Source organism: Balaenoptera physalus (genome assembly GCF_965194825.1).
Source record: "Balaenoptera physalus genome assembly, chromosome: 2".
Lineage (NCBI taxonomy): Eukaryota > Metazoa > Chordata > Mammalia > Artiodactyla > Balaenopteridae > Balaenoptera > Balaenoptera physalus.
In genome coordinates, this window is record NC_138883.1 from 34956378 (window position 1) to 34980533 (window position 24156).

General features: G+C 35.9%; 1 protein-coding gene across 12 annotated transcripts in view; it reads right to left on the reverse strand.

Moving 5' to 3' along the window:
• The window catches only part of GPHN (gephyrin), a 638461-nt gene that overhangs the window by 18834 nt on the left and 595471 nt on the right, over positions 1–24156 (reverse strand). For 11 of the 12 annotated variants that reach the window (XM_082451600.1, XM_082451601.1, XM_082451602.1 and 8 more), the window contains 4 exons: positions 15523–15596; positions 11236–11300; positions 7835–7938; positions 331–427 (listed from right to left, as the gene is read on the reverse strand). In XM_082451600.1, coding sequence (XP_082307726.1) covers positions 331–427; positions 7835–7938; positions 11236–11300; positions 15523–15596 — 340 coding nt within the window. Of the gene's footprint in view, positions 1–330; positions 428–7834; positions 7939–11235; positions 11301–15522; positions 15597–17767; positions 23931–24156 lie in introns of those variants that run through there. The other variant, XM_082451610.1, reaches the window with a different exon arrangement.

Sequence of the window (24156 nt, forward strand, 5' to 3'; positions counted from 1 at the left end):
CCACAGTCCCCTCCTTTTCCTACAATCGAAGTTATGCTCAGAACTTACTGGTTGAACAAACAGATAAAAATCTGTAATTTTAGATTTGTATTTCAAATGTTTATCTAGAAAATATGGCTCCATGGAATAACAAAACCTTTATTAATTTTTTTTTTTTACTCTTGTCCTGTTATGCTACACTGTTTTAGGAATAGGTTAGCATCTAATCTTTCAAAAGGGAAAATGTACAATAATTACAAAATTAGGTATACTCAAGGAAGGAGGTTATACATAAATTTGTGTTTTAACAGGATGGGTGTATAGAGATACCTGCAGGTGTGAATGACTTACCTGTACTCTGTGCCCAAGGTAGTGGTTCTTGGTGATGCCAAGTCAGTATACACCGATGGTATTCTGGGCGAGGATCCAGTTTTACATCACATGATAACTACAGAAAAACGAGGAAAAGAAAACAAACTTGATCACCTGATCATCTCTTAAAACTACAGGATGATGGCAGTTGTGCAAAGAGTGCAATGGACATGGAAGTATCTCGGCATTCTGCTGTCTCCACCACTGCCACCTTATGTTCTTAATACAGGAAGTCCAGAGGTTGTGTTGCTCTGGTGAAAAGAGAAAAGAAGGCTAAGAAGTTGGTATCTGCAGTAGGAAAAAGGGCAGATGAAAAATATAAAGTCTGTTTTTGAATTCTAATTTTACCTCTGACCTATGAATTAAGAAATCAAAGCAGATGTTTTAACATTGAAAATAAAGGAGGTAAACCTACACAAACATACAAGCTCAACATCCATGTATCTGTGTGTCATCCAACTGTCCATCCATCCATCCATCCAGTAAAGATTTACTGAGGTGCTAATTCAGCTACTCATTCATACACTTATCTTTAATATGAAAGGGGTACTTTCTTTTTTAAAATTTTTATTGGAGTATAGTTGATTGACAATGTTGTATTGGTTTTAGGTGTACAGTAAAGTGAATCAGGTATACATATACATATATCCACTCTTTTTTAGATTCTTTTCCCATATAGGCCATTACAGAGTACTGAGTAGAGTTCCCTGTGCTATAGAGTAGGTCCTTATTAGTTACCTATTTTACAGTAGTGTGTATAGGTCAATCCCAATCTTCCAATTTATCCTTCCCCACCTCCCCCCTTACCCCCAGGTAACCCTAAGTTTGTTTTCTACATCTGTAACTCTATTTCTGTTTTGTAGATAAGTTCATTTGTACCCTTTTTAAAGATTCCACATATAAGTGATATCATATATTTGTCTTTGTCTGACTTACTTCACTCAGTATGACGATCTCTAGGTCCATCCATGTTGCTGCAAATGGCATGATTTCATTCTTTTTTATGGCTGAGTAATATTCCATTGTATATATGTACCACATCTTCTTTATCCATTCCTCTGTTGATGGACATTTATGTTGCTTCCATGTCCTGGCTATTGTAAATAGTGCTGAAATGAACATTGTGGTGCACATATCTTTTCAAATTATGGTTTTCTCTGGATATATGCCCAGGAGTGGGATTGCTGGATCATATGGTAGCTCTATTTTCAGTTTTTTAGGGAATCTCCATACAGTTCTCCATAGTGGCTGTACCAGTTTACATTCCCACCAACAGTGTAGGAGGGTTCCCTTTTCTCCACTCCCTCTCCAGCAGTTATTGTTGGTAGATTTTTTGATGATGGCCATTCTGACTATCTCATTGTAGTTTTGATTTGCACTTCTCTAATAATTAGTGATATTGAGCATCTTTTCATGTGCCCCCTGGCCATCTATATGTCTTCATTGGAGAAATGTCTATTTAGCTCCTCTGCCTATTTTTTGATTGAGTTGTTTGTTTTTTTGATATTGAGTTGCATGAGATATTTGTATATTTTAGAGGTTAATCAAAAGGGAGAGTTACTTTCTTTTCTCTTGATTATTCCCCCTAGTGTCCCAATACTGATAAACAATCTCATTAAAGCAAATAAAAGTACTCTCATAAAAGTTATACCACTTTGGTTTGGTCACATCACTGGCACTAAAAGAATTCCTCTGAATGAGTCTTTGCTATGGAATGGCATCTTTCATATCTTTGTAACATAGCCAATTTCTGTTCACACACATTATACAGAATGAACAATCAACCTTCAACCTGGAGCCACTGGTTTTTTTTTTTTTTTAATCTATGTCATTAAATTCATCCTGAAATCTGATCAAGGTGATAATGTGTTGGTAGCAGGTGCCTAAAAGGTATGACTTGAACATGTTTATACGGTACATAATTATAATCTATAGCCCATCAAAGATTAGTTCAATGTTAGTGAATACAAGACTCATTCCAATGCATGAGAATTAACATTTTCCATTAGCATAATAATCGTTTAAGTTACTCTATCTTAAAATGGTCTAGAAATCCTTTACTCAACTAAAACAGATATTGCTTAGATTAAATGATACAGTTAAAACTTGACCTGGAAATCTTGATTGAAGTGAGTTTATCTCCAATCCATTCTAGTTACTTTGTTTTAAAATATTCTAATAATCTAATTAGAATATTAAAACATTCTAATTATGCTTTTTCTCTGGAATCCAGAATAAAATTCAATTCTAGGGTGTTTCTCCTTGATTAAATCACACTCTACTCTTTCACATGATATTACTTATGTTTATACCCTATTTCATATCTACTGGGGGGTAACTTGCCATTGTTCCTAAATTATTCTGTGCTTACCTGAGGACAAAAACCTCTGTCTTTCAACCTGAGTGTGTGTGTGTGTGTGTGTGTTCTCCAGTACTAAACCACAAGAGCTATTCATGTGGCTGTGTCATTTGCTAAGTGTTTAAGGTTTTTCCCCAGCAATGGCACTGACTGGCTCATGGAAGTACAGTGGAGCAAATACTGTACTGGGAAGATAACTGGCACCTAGGTTCTACTCCCAGTTTTACTGCTAACCGATGTGCTGTATTGGCAACTTATTTTGCTTTCCCATACCTGTTTGTTCATCTACAAAATGGGGTTGTTTGTTTTAAAGGAAGATATTTGTTAATTTAAGAAACAAGAATCAATTGCATCAAATTAAAGTGAATGAAATTTTTTCACAGCCTCACAAACAGCTGTTCCTTTTGTAGCAAGAGATGAAGCTAATTAGATTTTTATGGTATTTTACTGAAATGCAGAATACTTTACTCACCAATATATTTAGTTACACTGACATTATAGTTCTGGTATATTACATCAGTTAGCTTAAGAAAGCGCCTATTTACTATAAGCTTCAGTGCTTATAAGAATGATGTACCATGAGTAAACATACACATATATCAATATTTTGGTGGAAAAACATTGCAAATGGTGGATGTTTCACTTCTGCCGATTTCTTCTACTCTTTCAAAATTGGGCAGTGAGCTGTGGATTAGGAGTCCTCTGTTTCCTTTGAATATTTTGCTGGCACACAGTAGTCACTCAAGAGATAAAACTGTATTATTTGGTATAGTATTATATGGTATGCTCTACATGTAAATGTCTAAGAGAGAGAATGAGAAAAAAAAAAAGGTCAATGAAATGAGATGATAAGCCACAGACTGGGAGAAAATAATTGTAAAAAACACACCTGATAAAGGTCTGTTATCCAAAATACACAAACAGTTCTTAAAACTCAATAATAAGAAGATGAACAACCCAATTAAAAACTGGGCAAAAGAACTGAGCACCTTACCAAAGAAGATATACACATGAGAAGTAAGCATATGAAAAAATGTTCAACATCATAAGTCATTAGGGAATTGCAAATTAAAACAACAATGAGATATCACTAGATACTTACTAGAAAGGCCAAAAATCCAAAACACTGGCCACACCAAATCCTACTGAGAATGTGGAAGAACAGGGACTCTTATTCACTATGTGGGAATGCAAAATGGTATAGCTACTTTAGAAGACATTTTGGCAGTTTCTTACAAAACTAAATATATTCTTATCATACAATCCAGCAATCACAGTCCTTGGTATTTACCCAAGTGAATTGAAAGTTTATGTTCATACACAAAAACCTGCACACAAATGTTTATAGCAGATTTATTCAGAATTGCCAAAACTTGGAAGCAACCAAGACACCCTTCAGTAGGTGAATGGATAAACGGTGGTATATCCAGAGAATGGAATATTATTCCTTGCTAAAAAGAAATGAGCTATCTAGCCGTGAAAAGACACGGAGGAAACAAACGCATATTAATAAGTGAAAGAAGACAATCTGAAAAGGTAACATACTGTATGATTCCAACAATATGACATTCTGGAAAAGGCAAAACTATGGAGACAGTAAAAAGATCAAGGGTGAGCAGGGAGGGAGGAACGAATAGGCAGAGCACAGAGAGTTTTTAGGGTTGTGAAACTGTACGATACTACAATGGTAGATACATGTAACTGTACATTTGTCAAGACCCCTAGAATACACAACACCGAAAGTAAACCCTAATGTAAACTATGGACTTTGGGTGATAATGATGTGTCACTGTAGGTTCACTGATTGTAACAAATGTACCACTGTGGTGCAGGACGTCAACAGCTGGGAAGGTTGTGTGTGTAAGGATGGGGTGGGGAGGAGGAGTAATACAGGAACTCTCTGTAGTTTCCGCCGAATTTTGCTATGAACCTAAATGTGCTCTAAAAAACAAAATTTGTTACTTAAAAAAAGGGGAGAATATTTTTTTCCTTCCTCTTTGTCCCGTCCATCTTTTAGAGAAGTGACCTCAAAGAATTATCTAATACAGTAAATAATTAATTGCAAACACAGTGTAATAGGGCACAAAGAAGTAAATAATCAACCCTTCTTAGGGACACTGAGAAAGGCTCCACAGAGGGCATGATGCCTGAGTCTTATGACTAAGGAATTTTCCAAGCTGAGAAAAGAGATGGTGGTGGTTAGGAGAGAACCTCCTAGGAAGGAGATCTCACGTCCGTTCTGGAGGCAGTAAAAATCTTGGTATGGTCAGAGTGCAGGATGGGAAGCAGATGAAGCTGGAGGGGAAAACAGGCCTTGGGATGGAGGGCCTCCTGTGCTCACTTGAGCAGTTTGGATTTAACCCTGCGGTCATGGGAAGCATTGAAGAATTTTAATTGGAGATGCTGACATGATTAGAGTTAGAAAAGGGATTTAAAAAGAGGCAGGATTAGAAGAGAAACCATTAAACATTGGAGCCATCATTCAAACCAGCTTATTTGGCTACAAAACACAGGGGATGTGGATAGTGGAGGGCGCTTTAGGAGAATGGTGAAGATTTGGAAGACTGCAGTAAGGAATGGAAAAAGCTGATCCACAGGATATAAAAGGATCATCAGGGGGAATTTTGGCCCCTGCTGAGGTTTGTAAATTGGAAGTGATAACTTGAACAGCTGTACTCTCTTCTCCAGTTGTACTCAGTGCCCTGGGAATAAAAGTGAAGGACAAAAAAGGGAAGATTGATCTAAGTTTGTGGATTCTTAGACTGACTACAGTGCATGGAAGAAGAGGCAAAAAAAATTTGAGGGTGTTAGAAAAACATTGAAGTGATACACCACAGGATTTAGGTTGGATGAGGAAAGGGGTAAAGCCAGAAGGGGCTTATGGAGAGGGAAAAGGGCAGGGGTTATAGGAGTGTTTAAATTCTTTGATATCTACTGGTAGGTAACTTGCCATTGTTCCTAAACTGTATACCAGAGTTGGTGATTTTTGAGATGGAGCACTTCATGGTATTGAAAAGGATGTGCGTATTGAGTTGCTGAAGCAGAAATAAAGTTATTTAGAATTATGGAAATAAAGCAACTGATGATAAGAGGTGAGGGAGAGAAGACTTTTAGATGATTGCCAAAGACCTGAAAGTCTTGGGAAGGTTTGATGGTGGTAATAAGGGGAAGGTGAAGGCTCCAGGAGACTCGGGGAAGAGGCTGGACTAAGCTGCACAGATTGGAGAAGAGAGTTTGTGAGAAAACAGATGACCAGAGGGGATTCTATTAGAGTGGAGGTCCCAGGTGACATGCTCCAGGCCCTGGCTGGTACTGAGGGCCCGGACTCTGCTCAAGTCTGGTCAAAGCTTCCAAAGAGTGGTTAAAGGAGCTTTACACTAACTTTTAAAAGTACTAGAGAAGTTATGAGGCACTGATTTCATTAGTCCAACAGAGAGGCGCTCGAGCTCATCTGCCTTATAAATCATCTAAAATTTATCAAGTAACTTTAAAAATTCTTACACCTGTTGGTGCAGATCAGTTTGAAGTTAATTTTTCCAAAGTTTCTATAACCTAGTTATATTTTTCATCTCCAAAAAATAATAAAACTGGTTTATATTTCTTATAAATCATAGTTCTATCATTTTCAATATCTGGTTTTTAATCAATCCATAGGCCATTATATTCTCATATAACAGGTATCCAATTATACCTTTTGATGTTCAATGACTGATCTTTTTTAAAGCTGAATAATGCTCCATTGTACACATACACTTCATTTTCCCTACCCATTCATCTGTTGTTGGAAATTTGGGTTGTTTCCTTATCTTTGTATAGTGAATTATGCTATAATGAACACTGGGGGTGCAAATATCTGTTTGAGATCCTGATTTCAATTCTTTTGGACATATACCCAGAAGTGAGATTGCTGTATCATATGGTAGTTCTACTTTTAATTTCTGAGTAACCTCCATACTGTTTTCCATGAGGCAACATGGATAAACCTAGAGGACACGATGCTAAGTGAAATAAGCCAGTTACAAAAATACTGCATGATTCTACTTATAGGAAGTATCTAAAATAGTCACTCACAGAGGCAGAGAATAGCATGGTGGTTGTCAGGGGCTGAGGGGAGGAGGGAAGGGAAATTGTTGCTCAATGGATATAAAGTTTCTGTTATGCAAGGTGAATACGTTTTAAAGAATCTGCTGTACAACATATTACCTGTAGTTACCAATGTGGTACTGTGCACTTCAAAATACTTTAAGAGGATAGTTCTCACGTTAAATGTTCTTAGCATGAAATAAACAAACAAATCAAAGAACACAAAGAAATGTTTGGAGGTGATGGATATGTTTAGTACCTTGATTGTGATGACGGTATCACAGGTGTTTGCATATGTCCAAATTCATCAAAATGTCTACATTAAATATGTGCAATTTGTGTATATCAATTATACCTTAGTAAAGCTTAAAAGAAAGAAAAGTACTGATTTAGTATTATAGTTTAAATTGCCAGGAAAATTGTTCATTAGTTATTACATAGAAACTGTGTTACATAATTAGTTGACTAGTAGTAGTAAAGCAAACTGAAGTTAGTGTTGGTGGAGAAGGGGACTCTAATTTCTGAGTGACTTTTACTGCAGGTATATTTCCTCAGCCTTAGTGGTCCTTTTTCCAAACAATATGGTCTCCCTTTTCTTCTGCTTCACTAGAATCTCTTTCTTGTCCTTTAATTGTCTTTTTCTAAACCGTTTAAAATTTATCAGCAGGGTCACAGAAAAAGTGATCAGCTAAATTGCTGTTCTCTCTAAGTTTACACAGGGGAAAGGGAATTCTTGTCCCTCCTTCCATATAGGTTTAGTATTAGTTTAGTATTCTATTGACCATTTTGTCATTACATATCCACTCCTAAATGGACTCCTAGCTGAAGAAAATTATTCACTTTAGGAGTCATGGAATAATGTGGGAAGGGAATAAAAGGGACTCCTTTCCCTCTGTTTTCTATCATGAAGAGGGGAATATAACCACATTTTTCCTCAAAACTAATATAAAATTCTAGATGTTTGTTTTGGGCAGTTAAAAAATCATATCCTAATTTGTTATCAGGCTTCAGTTTTGGTTCCCGGTCATTAGAAAACATTACCCTGGCTTTGATGATGGTTGGCCGAGGATCCAAGATGCCTTGCATCTTTCTCAGTGCAGGCACAACAAAGAGATTGCAGGTGACCACGGCTGACACAGGATTCCCTGAAAGTCAACCAAGCAGTTATTTATAGTACACACATAAAAATTTGCCAAATAATTATGACTGTCTATACCTTCAGGTATCATAGAGAGTGAAATGACTAACCACTAGCATTCCTCTTCTGAATCACCTTGAATCCAAAAGGATGCCAGAATAGAGCTGTAGTCAACCAAATGCCACAGAGGGTGTAAATATTTGGATCTAGCAGTGAAACGCAGATATTTCTGATGCACAGAAGCTGTTTGACACCATTTATATCTGCTTTCCTGAGAGCCGTACATTGAAAGCCTTTAGTAATGAGTTTGCACTTGCTATTTTTAAAATGTTCTAAAATTACCATAGTAGTACATGCTCAGTGCAAAAAAAAATTAGCACGTAGGATAAGAATAAAGAAATTTATCCATAATCCCCTCTAACCAGAAATTTCTTTAAACCAAAAATATAAAACTAAATGATTTAAGATGTGAAGGACTTGAAGGCGAATACTCTTAGGAACTGAATTATGTTCCCCTCAAATTCATATGTTGAAGTCTTAACCCCCAATGTGACTGTATTTGGAGAAAGGACCTCTAAAGAGGTAACCAAAATTAAATGAGGTTGTAAGGGTGAGGCCCCAATCCAATAGGACTGGTGTCCTTATAAAAAGAGGAAGAAACACGAGTGTGTATACACAGAAGAAAGGCCATGTGAAGACACTGAGAGAAGGTGGCCATCTGCAAGCAAGGAAGAAAGATCGTAACAGAAACCAACCTTGCTGGCACCTTGATCTTAGACTTTCAGTCTTCAGAACTGTGAGAAAATAAATTTCTGTTGTTTAAGCCACCCAGTCTGTGATATTCTGTTATGGCAGCCTGAGCAGATTAATACAAATACCAAGTTCTTTTGCAGTTATAAGAAAAATTTGAGGAATTCAACTGTACCTTTCCAAGAAGAAATCTGGGTGTGTCATGCACTTCAAAGAGAGGTAAGGTGGGCTATGAAAAAATGACTGAGCTGAGAATAACAGATTTAGCTTCTTGTGTGGTATTGTTAACTAACCAAGCCATGCGACCCAGGCAAGAGTTCCAAACCTTTCTGGGTCTAACGTTACTCATCCACAAAATGAAAGGTTTGGATGATATGATTCTTAATATTCCTTTTGGTTCTAAAATTCAAATTTTACTAATACTTTTATACAGTGGTATGTGAGTATGCATATATATAGAGAGAGGGGGTGGGGAATGCTTATTATATTTTAGGTTCCCTTGGCCTGGCTTTGTGCTGCTAATTTCATCATCAAAATAAAAGCAATGGTCAGTTTAGCCTATTACTAGCTAAAACCATACCTTTAATTTTCTTCTACCCACAAAAGCAGTTAAGAATAGTTTTTTTTTTAAGTTGTTAAAAAAAGTTGTGATGAGTGACATTGATTATTTCAATAGAAAAAGTGAGTTGTCCCACAGAACAGCAGACTCTTAATGAGAATCAATTGCTTTCCTCTTGCCTCAAAATACAAACAGATGGAAATTTTTCTGGAAAAGCAAAAAAAAGGAAAAAAAAAAAGAAAAAGAAATAAGAAAGCTATTGTTCAACAATGATTACAGTATTCTTGTAATGCTACTGTTTTATAAAATTACTCTATAAAAAATGAATTGCTCTATATAAGAAAAGGGACTGGAAAAATCAACACCAAGAAAATTGCAAATAGTGGTTATTTCAGGGGGAGGGAGATTATGGATAACATTTCTTAATGCTTATCTGTGTTTTCTAATGTTTTTACAGTGAACACGTTACTATAGTAATTTTAAAAAGTTAAAAAAAAAACAAGTAGATAACACATAACTTTTCAACTGCGTTAGAACTTATCAAGATTAGTAATGGCTTTAATTGCAAGGACCTTAAGAAACCAAAAATCCAGTTCTGAGTTTTCAAATCCTTATAAAAAGAACCACTTTGCTGGTTCTACAATCTGAACATGTGAATTGTTGCTGCCCTCTTTTGGTACTTTCAGGCTGAGCAGTGAAAATCTCAAAGTAGCAATTTGAAAATAGGCTATTTAATTATAACTTCTTTGGCAGATCAACAACACTTAGTAACGGCAAAATAGGCTGCCACTATAACATACTTTGTAGGTCAAGTCATATCTTCTGTAGACAACAAAAACAGTCTCTTCTAGTCAAAATGAAGCTAGGAAGATGATGTCATTTCTCTATATAATGGTTTTCAGAGTATCTAGGGATGTATTAAAGGCCCTAAGGAGTTTTGTACCACAGAAATATTTCGAGGACTAAAACTTTATTTACATGACCTCGCTCTTAAAATTTCCTATATGAGAGAAACATACTCTCTTTTATGCTTACAGATAGGGGCTTTAAACATGTTTTTAAAGTTCTAAAATTTTCTGCCTGCCTTCTTTTCTTTCTATCTCTACTTTGACCTTTATTTAATATAAAAAAGCAGGTAAATATTCCAAAGCCACCAGACTTGTACATCTGAAAGGAATAAGTAGGTTATTTTCTAAAGGAATCTATGCCAAAAAATAGAGAATGGGACACTGCTACAGATCAGAGGATAATTTTTAAAATTGAAAAAAATAAGTAGATATATAAAACTTCTAAACTGCTTTAGAATTTATTAAGATTAGTAATGGCTTTAAAACATGGCTTTAAATGCACAGCCAAAGTCCAAAAATTGTAAACTGAACCACTTTGCTTTTTCTATAATCTGAACATGTGAGTTTCTGCTCACGTGGGAGAGGGTGGGGATAATGATGTGGTCAGACTGATGATGCCTGGGATTTGGCTGAGAAGCATCAGTATTTGCAGCCCCTCCTTCCGTGTTGCTGCTCTCCCCAACCAGTCCAAATCTGGTGAGAACCAAAGGCAGCTTTGTATTTTTTTGTCCTAGTATTTCCATAGGCGATTCAAGTCCCTTTGGCCCCTTGAGCATAATACTCTAGTTGTGAGAGGTAATTATACTGCTAACTTTGACCAATTTCCTGTAAGGAAAAGCAGGTGCCCCAGAAAGATGTAGTGACAGTTAACTCCTGATTATCATCTTAGGGTCTGGAATGTGCTTTGAAAGATACTAATTTGACTTTCACACCAACCCTAATTAGCCTCATTTTATAGATGAAGAAACAGCTTCAGAGAGGTTATGTGATTTGCCCAAGGTCATACAGTATGAAAAGCTGGGATTTGAACCCAGGTCTTTCAGATTCCAAATCATGCGCTCTGATAGGGGACTGGTCACCTGGGAAACAAAAAGATTTTGGTCATTTTTCCAGAAAAAGCAAAAGAAACTATTTCAATTATTCTTACCTGGTAGTGCAAAGATTATTTTTCGTACACCATCAATATCCAAAGTTGCAAATGTCGTTGGCAGGCTAGAGGAAAAGTAGAGGTTGTTTGTTAGTGACTGCTAAGCAATCTGAGGAGTAAGTTAAATACTGCAGTTTTCTTGTTACATCGTTCTTCATACAGGTCACCTATTGTGTAAAAGTACTTTTCTGTTGACTCTCCTTTAAATCTTTATAACCTGAAGTGTTTCAAGAGCATTTAAATTAATTCTTTTTTAGCATCTTCTGTTTTCAAGTAACCAAACTTCCTGGTTTTCTGTAGTTTACTTTTTTTTCCTTCTTGCCAGTGCCATAGAAGCTTATCCCAAATCCTGGAGTTTCTCCACCCCTCTAGTTAACAATGTCTATACTTTTTTTTTTCTGCTGGAGAATAACAATCATTCTTTTTATCTGAAGACTACCTGGTAATACATGTCTATCAGATAACTACCTATTGTTCAAGATGAGTATTTCTCAGCCCTTTAAGACTATACTCAGCAATAGACATAAAAGCTTCCCTCCTATGAAGGGAGTGTTTTGAAATGTCAAAATAAATAAAATACCATGACTAGAACAAAATTAAAGCAATAGTAATTAAAAAATATTATCAAATTATACTTCGTCAAAAGTCTGACATGAACCCTCATCATGAGGGTGTGGAGAGGGGTGTGAGTGTGAAGAGGGCAGGTGGTTAATAATGGTGTTTTTTTTCTATTGACTACCCTTAATATAGAATTTCAGCTAAAATTTTTATTACATTAATGAAACTTGAGTGATGCAAAATTCTTAGGGAATGCTGAAATTTCCAAGTAGCTGAAAAATTACCCTTTTAAGCACCCAAATTGTTTTTCTTTTTACTATTTTTGCTCGTTGGTTGAAAGAAGGATCACTCACTCATTACCTTTTGCAATAATATGATGAACATTAACATTTTTGATGAATTGCAGCCATCATTATGAATTGATTCTACTCTGCTATGATACAAAGATTTTGGGTCACAGGGGTATTAAACCATAACATGACAGTACACGTGGAGGTGTTTCTATAGTTCTTGTTTCTGTTTTTTTTCCCCTAGTTTTTTTTCTGTAGGTCCCCATAATGCTAGACTGCCATCATCTTGACCCTTAAAGCTGGCCTTAGGTTTGGGAACCAGACAGCAGTAGTAATAGTTATACTGTTGGAATGATAATAATAATAGTAACAATAGAAGTTACTATTTTTAAAGAAATATCTAAACATTATATCCATTATTTCATTTAATTCTTACAATAATCCCATGAGGTGACAATTGTCATCCCATTTTACAGATGAGGAAAATGAGACTCAGAGAGATTAAGCAATCTGGCCAAAATCACTCAGATACTAAGATTTGAACCAAGGTTTTTCTAACTTTATGGCTCATAATTAGATAAGGCTCTCATAGGGTACACTGTGAAGTGTTATTACATGGACTTCGTAACATCTATTTTTGGCTACTCTGAGGCCTTTTTTGCTTACTTCCTGATTCTTTGCTGTGTTTTAGAAAACTGAGATTAGACTGTCATATCCATTTATAGATAGGTTATTTGGCAATGACTGTTACTGTGTGATGAAAATAATTTCCAAGATACATTTTTGACAACAGCTATGCTCACTGTAGATGACCCATGAAAACTGTGATTGGTAGATGTGGTTGATAATATTCCAAATGCTTTTTGAGTATCTCCATGTCTAAAAGGAAAGGGGTTAATTGCATTCTGAATGCACTGTATGTGGGAAGAGCAAAGCTAAATTGTTCTTGAGCTTTTTTATGTTTCTTCTTATTCTACTATTAAGTAGCAATTACCTTTAAATTCTTCTTATCTTCAGACAAGTATAAAATTCTGGCCAATTAAAGGAAGCCCATTTAAAGTTCTAAACCATTTTTTTTTTAATAGCAAACTAACACACATAATAAGATTGAGGAGGGAATGCATAACACCTTCCTTCTACTATATTTAAAGCCAATTTAAATCATCTTTTGAACCTTGCAGACAGCTACTGTGATTTCTCTGAAGGTACTCATTTTAAAAAGATTCCATTACAATAAAACATTTTGTTATGTGCACTGCTATCATGAGTGTTTTATTGCTAGACTGTGAAGTTTTTGTTTAGGATCTGGAAAGCCATTTCCTTGAAACTCAACACCTATTGTTCATTTTTCCTCTTGAGATCAGAATGTAACAGCTTTTATACAATAACCGAAGTCACAGAATATTATGACTTTAAGGGAGGAGAATAAACAGTATGAACTGATGAACTCCTACAGCTGAAGTAAGTGGTAAATAATAGACTAAAAATAAAATAAGTACCAAAATTATACATCATGGGTGCTGAGATTAATTTAAATAATAGATAATTTAAATAATAGATATTATACAAGTATTTCTCCTCTAGAGGTGAGGGTAAGTAATGTCAGCTTCTTTCTCACTGCAAAGGAATAATCAATTCAATTTTTGAGATTAGTGAGAAGTACATTGACATACTTTTGGGATGTCCTCTGTATTCTAATCAAATTAGTACTGCCCATGGGGACAGAGTAAAAAAAAGCCTGTGTACTCATAGCATAATAATATTTGCTTAAGACAAGATATTCTTAATAAGAATGATCCCAGTCCAACACCTTCAATAGTAAAAGGGCCTTGTCAGTGGCAGCATATCAGAGCAACTACAGAAATACAATGCCAGGAATTCTAAATTCTATTACATTGTGGAGAAGGCTTTAGGGACAATCTTAACTTCATACTTAAACGTAAAGCCTGATCTCTGCCTTAGAACTAACACAAGGTATCCAATAAATCGGGGAGATTAGGAGGGCTGGCTTAACACTTAAAAAAGGTTTCTGGAATTTGCTGCTAGTTCCCATGGCTCACTTGTAACAAATGGTAAGCCCCACCTCTACTTTCTCTTAGGGTTCATATGAGCACCCATCAGAGTATGACCCTGAACTAAAGCATCACTACTGTTGTCCCTGACAGCACGGAGGTGTGCTGGAATGCTCACCCACACACTGAGGGCCTTCAACAGTGTTTTTATAATGTTTACATATCACAGGTTTACAGAGGAGCAGGGGTCTGAACAGGCAGGCTGCTGTTTAAAGACATGGCCACACATATTTTATCAACACCAATGTTTGCATTCTTTGAGGATTTACAATGGATTACAGAACCTCCATTAGCCCTTCCTGAGGGAGCTATTAGTTTTCAGGAGATATGCAAGATCTAGGTATGTGGTTACTTTTCTTTCCTCTTGGGAGGTAGTAAGAAGCAGTATGAAACACTATTCATGAAGTATTCTTACAAAAAAAAAAATTGAATCTGAATCTAATCAAACTTTTAGATCTAACTTCTGATGTACAGAATATACTGGAGAGAGACAGGAACAAATTAAATGCCACCACGAGGAAGCAATCAGCCAAATCCATTCACTAGGACAAAACTAGGACAAAAGATTCAGTTGCTTCAGCAAGTCAGTGGCATGCCAAAAAACGAGGGCGGTGGTTGGTAAATGTTCCTGTTTAATAGAAACTTAACCAAATACAGTGAGTAGACCTGACTTGAATCCTAATTCAAACAAAACATATGTAAGAAGGCATACTTTTCCTTGACATTTGGGAGAATTTTCAAATACGATCAGGGTATTAGATGATACTGAGGTATTCTTATTTATTTTGTTAGCTGAGATAATACCATTGTGATTATGTAAGATAATGTAACTGCTTACATATGTAACTGCTGTTGTTATTAATATCTGAGACGTATACTAAAATGACATGTCTAGAACTTGCTTTAAAACAATCCAGTCCTCTGTCCCCCCAAAAAGGTGAAGAAGGGGATTGATAAAACGATTACGGAAAAATGTTGATAGTTACTGAAGTTGGGTGATGGGTATATGGGGTTTCATTGTACTCCCTGCTTTTGTGTACGTTTGAGAATTTTCATACTGAAATGTTTTTTAAGTGAGAGAAAGAAGCAGAAAAAGAGAAGGAAGGAACTAGACATGCGAATTAAAGGGGAGAAAAGGTTTGGAAAGTTGTTTTGCTTTGTTTAAACCAGACCCAGTGATTTATAAAGATGAATTCCCATTTCAGATAGGCCATACACTTGTTCAAAGAACTCTAATACTATAATATTTCTTTTATTAGAATAAATAATCCATAATAGAAAATGTAAAAAGAAAGCATTTAAAAACTTTGTTAGTCAAAGCAAGCCAAACCAACCCCATATATTAGATAACAAGATTATTTTCATACCCTGGTTTCATAAAAACCCTGCCAAAATGGATCTGGGCATGAAGATCAATGTCCAGCACCTGCTTGAGATAGTCCTGCAAATATGAAAAATAATCACTTTACTTTCGAACATTCTAATATCAGACTTTCAAACTTTAAATGAAAAAAAAATAAATTTATAAGATTGAAATGAAAAGAAACACCTTATTTTAGTGAAGTTGATTTAAGACAAATATTCCTTCATTCCTCATTCATTTATTCATTCAGTAAATATTTACTGAGCACCTGGTATATGTTGAGTATCAATCTATGTACAGGGAGATACAGCCTTGAGCAAAAGAGACAATGTCCCTTCCTTCATAAAAGGTACATTCTAATAGAAGCAGTTAGATAGTAAACCAAGTAACCACATTGACATATAAATCATTACTTGATAGGTTGCTGTCTCTCTTTTAAGACAGAATTTTATGTCTGAGAAAGGATGTTAATAAATATGACTTAAGTAGCTGTGCCTGGGCAGGGAAGCCACATGTATGCATCACACACTATTCTGTCTAGTAACTTAAAATGATGCACATTCCTTGAGGAGACACTTGGACATGTGCCCACAGATTACCAAATCTAAATAAGTCAACTAAAAATTTAGGGAGGGAGCTCTAAAACAGAAAGTCAAGGGTGTTTAATTGCTCCAACTGTATATTCTGCTATTACCAACACAACCAACCTAAGGTTATGATCAACCCAGAGCCATCTGACAAAACATGATATTTGGAAAGGAAAGGCAATACTGCCTTGTAGTTGGTTTTGTAAACATAAAGAAAAATATTGCAGTTTAAAAAGTTTCTCTTAAGTAATACAACCTCTCGGTCTATTACTGAGTTTCCTGCTCACTAATCCAAGAGTCTAGTAACCTACTAAAATTTTAAATATTTCACAAGTTATGGGACACTTTATTTTTAAAAGCTGTTTCCTTCTATCTCCACAGCCTCAGCCAACATCATCTCACCTGAATTACTGAAATAGGTCTCTCTGCCAACACTCCTGCCCTCCTCCAATTTATTCCCGCCACAGTAGTGAGAGAGGCCTCCTGGAAACAAATCTGATCAAATCAATATATAATACTTCAATAACTTCCTGGTCTCCAGAAACAAGTCTCAGCTTTTAAATATCATAGCTAAGATTCTTGTATTTTCTAGTCCCCTTTTGCCAATCATTGCTCTTATCAGGCAATCCTTTTCCCAGCCCCATTCCACTTCCTTCATCTCTCTCTCTCTACATTCCAGCAGGACTATATTGCTGTCAGGTTTTACACTTTCTTGACTCAAATCTTTGAAAATGTTCTTCCTTCCGTTTAGAATACTCTTTCTTTCCACCCTCCTCTCTCTCAATCTCTGAGATGACTCTCAATCTCAGTCATCTTCTCAGCCTCCCCTGAATTCCCAGGGCTGGATAGTAGATTGATTACTGATTTATGTTTATTTTTAGGTTATATTATTAGATGCAATAATTTAGAATTTACTTGATGAACTGATCCATGTAAATATATGAATAGGAAATGTCCCTCCACCTAATATCTAGTAATCCTTTTTATCTTAATTTTCTCTGATATCAAGAGAGTCATACCAGCTATCTTTCCTTGTAACATTTTTCTCATCTTTTACTTTCAATGAGCTGTGTCCTTATATTTAAGGTGGGTCTCTTATAAGCATCATGCAATTTGTTGTTTTGTAAAATCCAGAATGACAATTTTTAATTGGAGGACTCAGTCCATTTACATTTAATATAATTATTGCTATATTTGGGGTTTAAAACTATAGCCCTCCTATTCATTACCTATTTGTCACTTTTGTTTTTATTTCTTTTTCTTCTTTCATATCTTCTTTCAATTCACCAAAATTTTTTGTTATTTAATTTTCTTTCTCTTCTATTTGTTAGTTACACATTCTCTTATTATTTTAGTGGTTATTTTAGAGATTACAACATGCATTCTTAACTTACTACAATCTATCATAATTTGGTATTTTTATCACTTCCCAATGTAAGAACTTTAAAACATGTTAACTCCATCCATTCCTCTTTCCTTTTTGTGCTATCATGTATCATATATTCTATATACATTATAAATATGTGTGTATATATATATAACTATTATATATATACATTCTACATATACTATACAAATATATACTCTATATATTCAATATATAATATTTATACACATTTAAACCTCAAGATATTATTTCATATAATCAACAATTCATTTACATTTACCAACATATTAACCCTTTCCTTTGCTCTTTAGTCCTTTCTGCATATTCATGCTTCCATAATCTTTCCCACTGAAGAACTCCCTTTAGGATAGGTCTGTTCAGTTTTTATCTAGTTCAGTTCCACACTAGCTTTTATTTTCTTTCAGCATTTTACAAACGCCATTCCATTGTTCTCTCTTTTGTTTTAGAAGTTCTGTTTTGAACACATTGTTTTTATTTTTTTAATATTTTATTTTATTTTGGCTGCGTCGGGTCTTCATTGTGGCATGTGGGCTTCTCTCTAGTTGTGGCGTGCAGGTTTTCTCTCTCTAGTTGTGGTGCACGGGCTCCAGGGCGCATGGGGTATGTAGTTTGCGGCACGTGGGCTCTTTTGTTGAGGCGTGCAAGCTTAGTAGCTGTGGTGCGTGGGCTTAGTTGCCCTGCGGCATGTGGGATCTCAGTTCCCTGACCAGGGATTGAACCTGTGTCCTCTCCATTGGAAAGCAGATTCTTTACCACTGGACCACCAGGGAAGTCCCTCCATTGTTTTCTGAGTTCCATAATTTCTGTTTAAAACATTTCTGTTAGTTCTATTTTTGGTCCTTTGAAGGTAACGTGTCCTTCTGGTAAGATTTTTCTCTTTGCCCTTGGTTTTCAGTAGTTTTGCTATGACTACCTAGGTATGGTTTCTTTGTATTTATCCTGCTTGAGATTAGCAGAACTCCTTGAATATCTGGCTTTATGTCTTTTATTAGTTTTGGAAAACTCTCTGCCAGTATCTCTTAAATACTGCTTTTGTTCACTCTCTCCTTTCCTTTTGGGACTCCAATTACACATGTTACACCTTTCACCAAATCCCATATGTCTTTTATGCTCTTTTCCATATTTTTTCCAAATTTTCATTTGGTTTTTATAAATAGATTCTAATTTTCTAGTGAAATTCTTTACTTTGCCATTTCTTTTTCTTAAACACATTGATTACAGTTTTTAAAAGTCCATATGAGACAATATAAATGTCAGGACCATTTTTAGGGTTGTACTATCTTGTTTTCCCTTCTAAATTTTTAGTTATTTTGTGCTATTTCTGGTAAAGTCCAAACATTATATATGAAAAAAATTTAGAGGTTTTGAATGATGATATATTCCTCCAGAAAGAATTTAATTTCTTCTGGCAGCTTAACTAAGATTACCTTGATATAATCAGAGACTGAGATAACTTGAGGCTCAATTGCAGTCTTTGCGAAGACTGTTTTTTTTCCAGTTTGTCCTTATTCTTAGATCACAGCACTTCAAGGGTTTAAACTGAAAGCCTGAGATATTTGCCAGGGTCCCTCCTCCATGGCAGGTCTTGAACTCTTAAGACTGTTGAAAACTCTGCTTATTTTCTTAGCCTTTTAGCTATTCTGTTATGCTTAGATTCTTGGCCTCTTGACCATTACATCATCCCCTGTCCCTCCTGGCTTAGGAATCAGTAAATGCCTTGAGGAAATATATGGTGAAGAATTCCAGTTCAACTTCTCTGTGGTTCACTTTTCTCTGAGATCTTGGTACCTTGAATCCCATCTGTCTTAGTTGTTCTCTTTGGACACCTTCTTTTTCTTATTCTTCAAAAAATTTAAAAGATTTACATAGCTTTTATCTATTTATTTACTTTTAATAAATTTATTTATTTATTTATTTTTGGCTGTGTTGGGTCTTTGTTGCTGTGCACGGGCTTTCTCTAGTTGCAGTGAGTGGGGGCTACTCTTTGTTGAGGTGGGCTGACTTCTCACTGCGGTGGCTTCTCTTGTTGTGGAGCATGGGCTCTAGGCACGTGGGCTTCTGCAGTTGTGGCATGGGGGCTCAGTAGTTGTTGTTCACGGGCTTAGTTGCTCCGCGGCATGTGGGATCTTCCCGGACCAGGGCTCGAACCCGTGTCCCCTGCATTGGCAGGCAGATTATTAACCACTGTGCCACCATAGCTTTTATAGTTGTCCTTGGTGGGAGAGTTGGTCCAAATAAGCCACTTCATCATAGTAGAAGCAGAAATCTCCAGGCCTTTCTTATGTGTTCTTATAATACTATGTCCTCCTGACATCATACACTTAAGTAATACTGCAGTTGCCTGATAACAGATATGTATCCTTTATTGTATCATAAAGTTTGTGAGATCAGAAACCCTCTGTATAATGAGTCCATGGTGATTAGCACATGAGTTTCATTCATTCATTTGCTAGTTCAACAAATATTTTTGAGTGCCTACTATGTATGAGGAATTCTATTTGTGCTAGAGATTTAATAGTGAACAAGATACACATGGTCCCTGGCACAAGGATGTCCTGTTATAGTTTACTGGAGGAGGAGACAGTCTAAAATAAGTAAAACAACAAATAAAATAACTATAAAGTGTGGTACATGCTATGAAGGAAAAAAGCAGGTGCTGGGATAGAGAATAACGGCGTGAGGTGGAGAATAAGGAAAGGCCATTTTAAAAGAGGTGGTGAGGATGAGAAGGACTCAGCCATGAGAAGTGTGGAGGGATGAGAATTCCAGGCAGAGCAAAGTATATACAAAACCTTCAAGAGCAGTAAAGAGTGTGTCTAGAGCTGAAAAGACAATGGAAGGTAGTGAATGAATAGGAAAGAGGCATAAGGGGAGGTCGGAGAGACAGGCAGAGGCCATACATGCAGGGCCTTATGGGTAATGATACAGAATCTGGAAAGCATATATGCTCACTACATACTTGTTAAATGAATGAAAGTATTTTATTTTTCTTGAAAAAAAATCATTTCTGTTGTAAAAATGCCCCTTTTCATTCTTCCTGAACATGAAGAAATGCTTCATGTTTCTTGTGATGGAAAGCTTGTACCAGACATAGCAATAAAAGCTGAGAATCATCACTGTTCTTAAATTTTTGTCTACCTACAGAAGCAGGAAGGATCTCTGTCTGATGTTCTGAAAGCTAGATTCAGATAGGAAGAAGAAACACGAATGGATGAAGGAGACAGGTCTTTCCCTCAACTCAAGTAAGAACAAACAATGTCAGATAAATTATGAAAGACTTTGAAATGGGCAAAAAAGATGATTGGATGTCCAAACAACCTTCTGGGTTATTTGTGCCTTTCACTGTCTTTGTGCTATTTTATAAAAATTAAGCTGTAGAAAACTGACGGTGAACATGATTAGTATCCAAAGAAATGCAAATTAATTCTGTTGGTGGCAGTGTAATTGATTATTCTCCTGTGGATATAGAACAGTTTTGCATCCGTTAGCAGATTGATTTCAGCATTTCTGATTACCTATAGGTGTCTCTGTTCTTTGAATTCTTAGAACCAGTTGCAACATCTTACTGGTTCCCTCATTAATGAGTTAAATAAAATCACTGACACATTTTATAAAACAAAAAAATATGAGACTCATGATTTTATCTTTACAAAACTATACCTTAACAATTCTGAAGGCTCCACTGAGATGCCGTATTGATTTATCTGGCAAAACCAAGTAAACTCAATTGCCAGAAAAGTGCATTTTATGGGTGGCTTAAACCTACATACATTTTTCTTTGGTTTCTGGAGTGTATGCCAAGTAGTAATAAAACCTGAAATCTGCTAACTTTTGGTTTCTCTATTTTTGCCTCCTCTATTAATTTTGGTTCTATGCATGGCCAATAAGGTATTCCCCTTTGTAGCATCAATGATTGAGAATTCGGTTTTATGGTCTGACCATTTGGTGATTCCTATAAATGGGTGATTGAAATCTATTCTCTGTTAGGTAAGAGAAGATAGAGAATCTGGTTTGTTAGTCTTTCTTGTTTATTTGTCTTACTGTCATTTTGAGCCTAAACCAATTAAGAATTTTGTGACCTCTAGGAAGGAAAATATCTATTTGTAGACTAATTTTTTTTGTTTGTTTGCTTCTGTGTTTACTCTTAATCTGTGGTTGAAGTTGTAGAGCTGAAGCTGTATTTTGAAAAAAAAAAAAATTATTTATTTATTTGGCTGTGTCGGGTCTTAGTTGTGGCGCTCGGGACTTTCGTTGCGGCGAGTGGGCTCTTCATTGCGGTGCGTGGGCTTCTCTCTAGTTGTGGCATGCGGGCTCTAGAGCGTGTGGGCTCAGTAGTTGCAGCATGCGGGCTCTCTTGTGGCACACGGGCTCTCTAGTTGCGGCGCACAGGCTTAGCTGCCCTGCGGCATATGGGATCTTAGTTCCCCGACCAGGGATCAAACCCACGTCCCCTGCGTTGGAAGGCGGATTCTTAACCACTGGACCACCAGGGAAGTCCCTGAAGCTGTATATTCTTTATGTGGTTGTGTGTCTATATGTCTGTGATCCAGGAAGGCATTTATCTTGTTTTGTGAGTGTGAAATGTTTTCCTATTTCTGGAGTGTATTCATAAATTATATGCCTGTGAGACCACCATGCAGATTGGGCCTTCCTCGGAGTATGCTGCAGATTCAGGGTGTCCCCTACCCTGGGTCTCTCCATCTGAATTTCAATGTGATGGAGGTGTTGCAGGGGAACACAAGAGCCTCTCATCCCCAACTCTCTGGTTTAGTGGGGCATGAAGAGAAGAGCCCTGATCTTAGGCCCACAAAAAAGTTTGCTTTGCCAACGGGGAGAAAACCGAACACACCAAAACACTTCTAATGTCTCTTAAATTAAAGGTACTCTATTCTGACTGATTTAGAGATAAGTACTTACATAAATAGAATATTCCTAAAGTTCCCAGATAATAAGAAAATTTATCTTATACTATTTTAAATATGCTGCACTAAAAAAATATTCTTCTTATAATTTTAAGAATCAAGTTCACATAGTTAAGGTAAATCTCTGGCAAATGAGACTAGCTTAATTATTTTGGTTAATAAGCAAGCCCAGCCATATTCTTTCTCTTATTTATCAGTGTTAAGTAGGCAAATACATTTTATTTCGCTTGGGTTTGTTTTTTCCTAAAATTATATAGGTTACTTCATCAAAGAGTCTAACGCTATTCTTATATAATACTTAAGATTGTGAAAAATCTAAAATTTGGTTCAATGAAATAGAATCATTATTCTGACAAACTTTTAATTTCAATAGTAATTATGTTTGTAGAATGTCAGCTTGAAAATAATTTTCAAGATTTTTAAGTAATTTAAAATCTTGAACAGCTATTAAATTGGTTAATTAATGAATAATCATGAGATACCTTGATTTCTAAGTACAATAGAATACTCGATCACTGCTTACTAAGCATGACTTTAGTTAATACATTATACTTTGCTTCTTATTTAAAAAAAAATTTATTTTTATTTTTATTTTTATTTTATTTGGTTGCACCAGGTCTTAGTTGCGGCGGGCAGGCTCCTTAGCTGCGGCACATGGGCTCCTTAGTTGTCGCTCATGGGCTCCTTAGCTGTAGCATGTGCACTCTTAGTAGCAGCATGCATGTGGGATCTAGTTCCCTGACCAGGGATCGAACCCGAGCCCCCTACATTGCGAACATGGAGTCTTATCCACTGCGCCACCAGGGAAGTCCCTGCTTCTTATTTTAATATGCCATAGAGAGGATATATCTTTGGGTCGTGTTAATGAGTATGTTTTCATTTTTGCTACATTAAGAAGGTACAAAGGGGACGTGTGTGGCTGTACAAAGTTGTATTCTGTGTGTTTATGAACTTTGCTAGTCTGCTAAAATGCTTATGTATGATTTGTCAATGATCGATGCCCCCTAATTTTTGCTGTGAAATAGAAATTAGTGATTTTCTTAAACATTATAATAAATATGGGTGGTTGCAATTATGTTAGAAGTAATAATGACAGACAAGTAAAACTATGCATGTTCTTTCATTTTTCAGGAAAAAAAAAATTTTAAAAAAAGTCCAATACTCAAAATACTTGGTCTCAGGACCCTTTACATGCTCTTAAATTAAAATCCATTAAGGATCCCTAGAGCTTTTGTTATGTGGGTTATGTCTATCGATATTTACTGTATTAGAAATTAAAACTAAGAAGTTAAGAATATTTATTTGTTGGTTCATTTGTAAACTGCAGTGATGAAGCTATTTCATGTTAACATAAGTAACTTATTGTTTATACATTGTTTTATAATTTAAAAAATCTTTAATGTTCAGCTTAATAGAAGTCAGGTGGATTCTCTTATTTGCTTCTGTATTCAGTCTGATGAGATATCATAGATCATACAGCCACTGGAAAAACTCACTATACAGTCATGAGAGAAGGAGAATAAAAAAGTCAAATAAAGACTTAGTTTTATTATGAGGATAGATTTAACCTTGCATACCCACTTAAAGAATCTCCAGGACCCTCTTTGGTCTGGAGACCACTCTTAGTTCTAAAGTAAAGTGTCAGTTTGTTCCAAAATATAAAAAAAGCATAATGAAGGACAAAACTCTGAAAATGACTTTGATTTGCCTTGGTTTATATT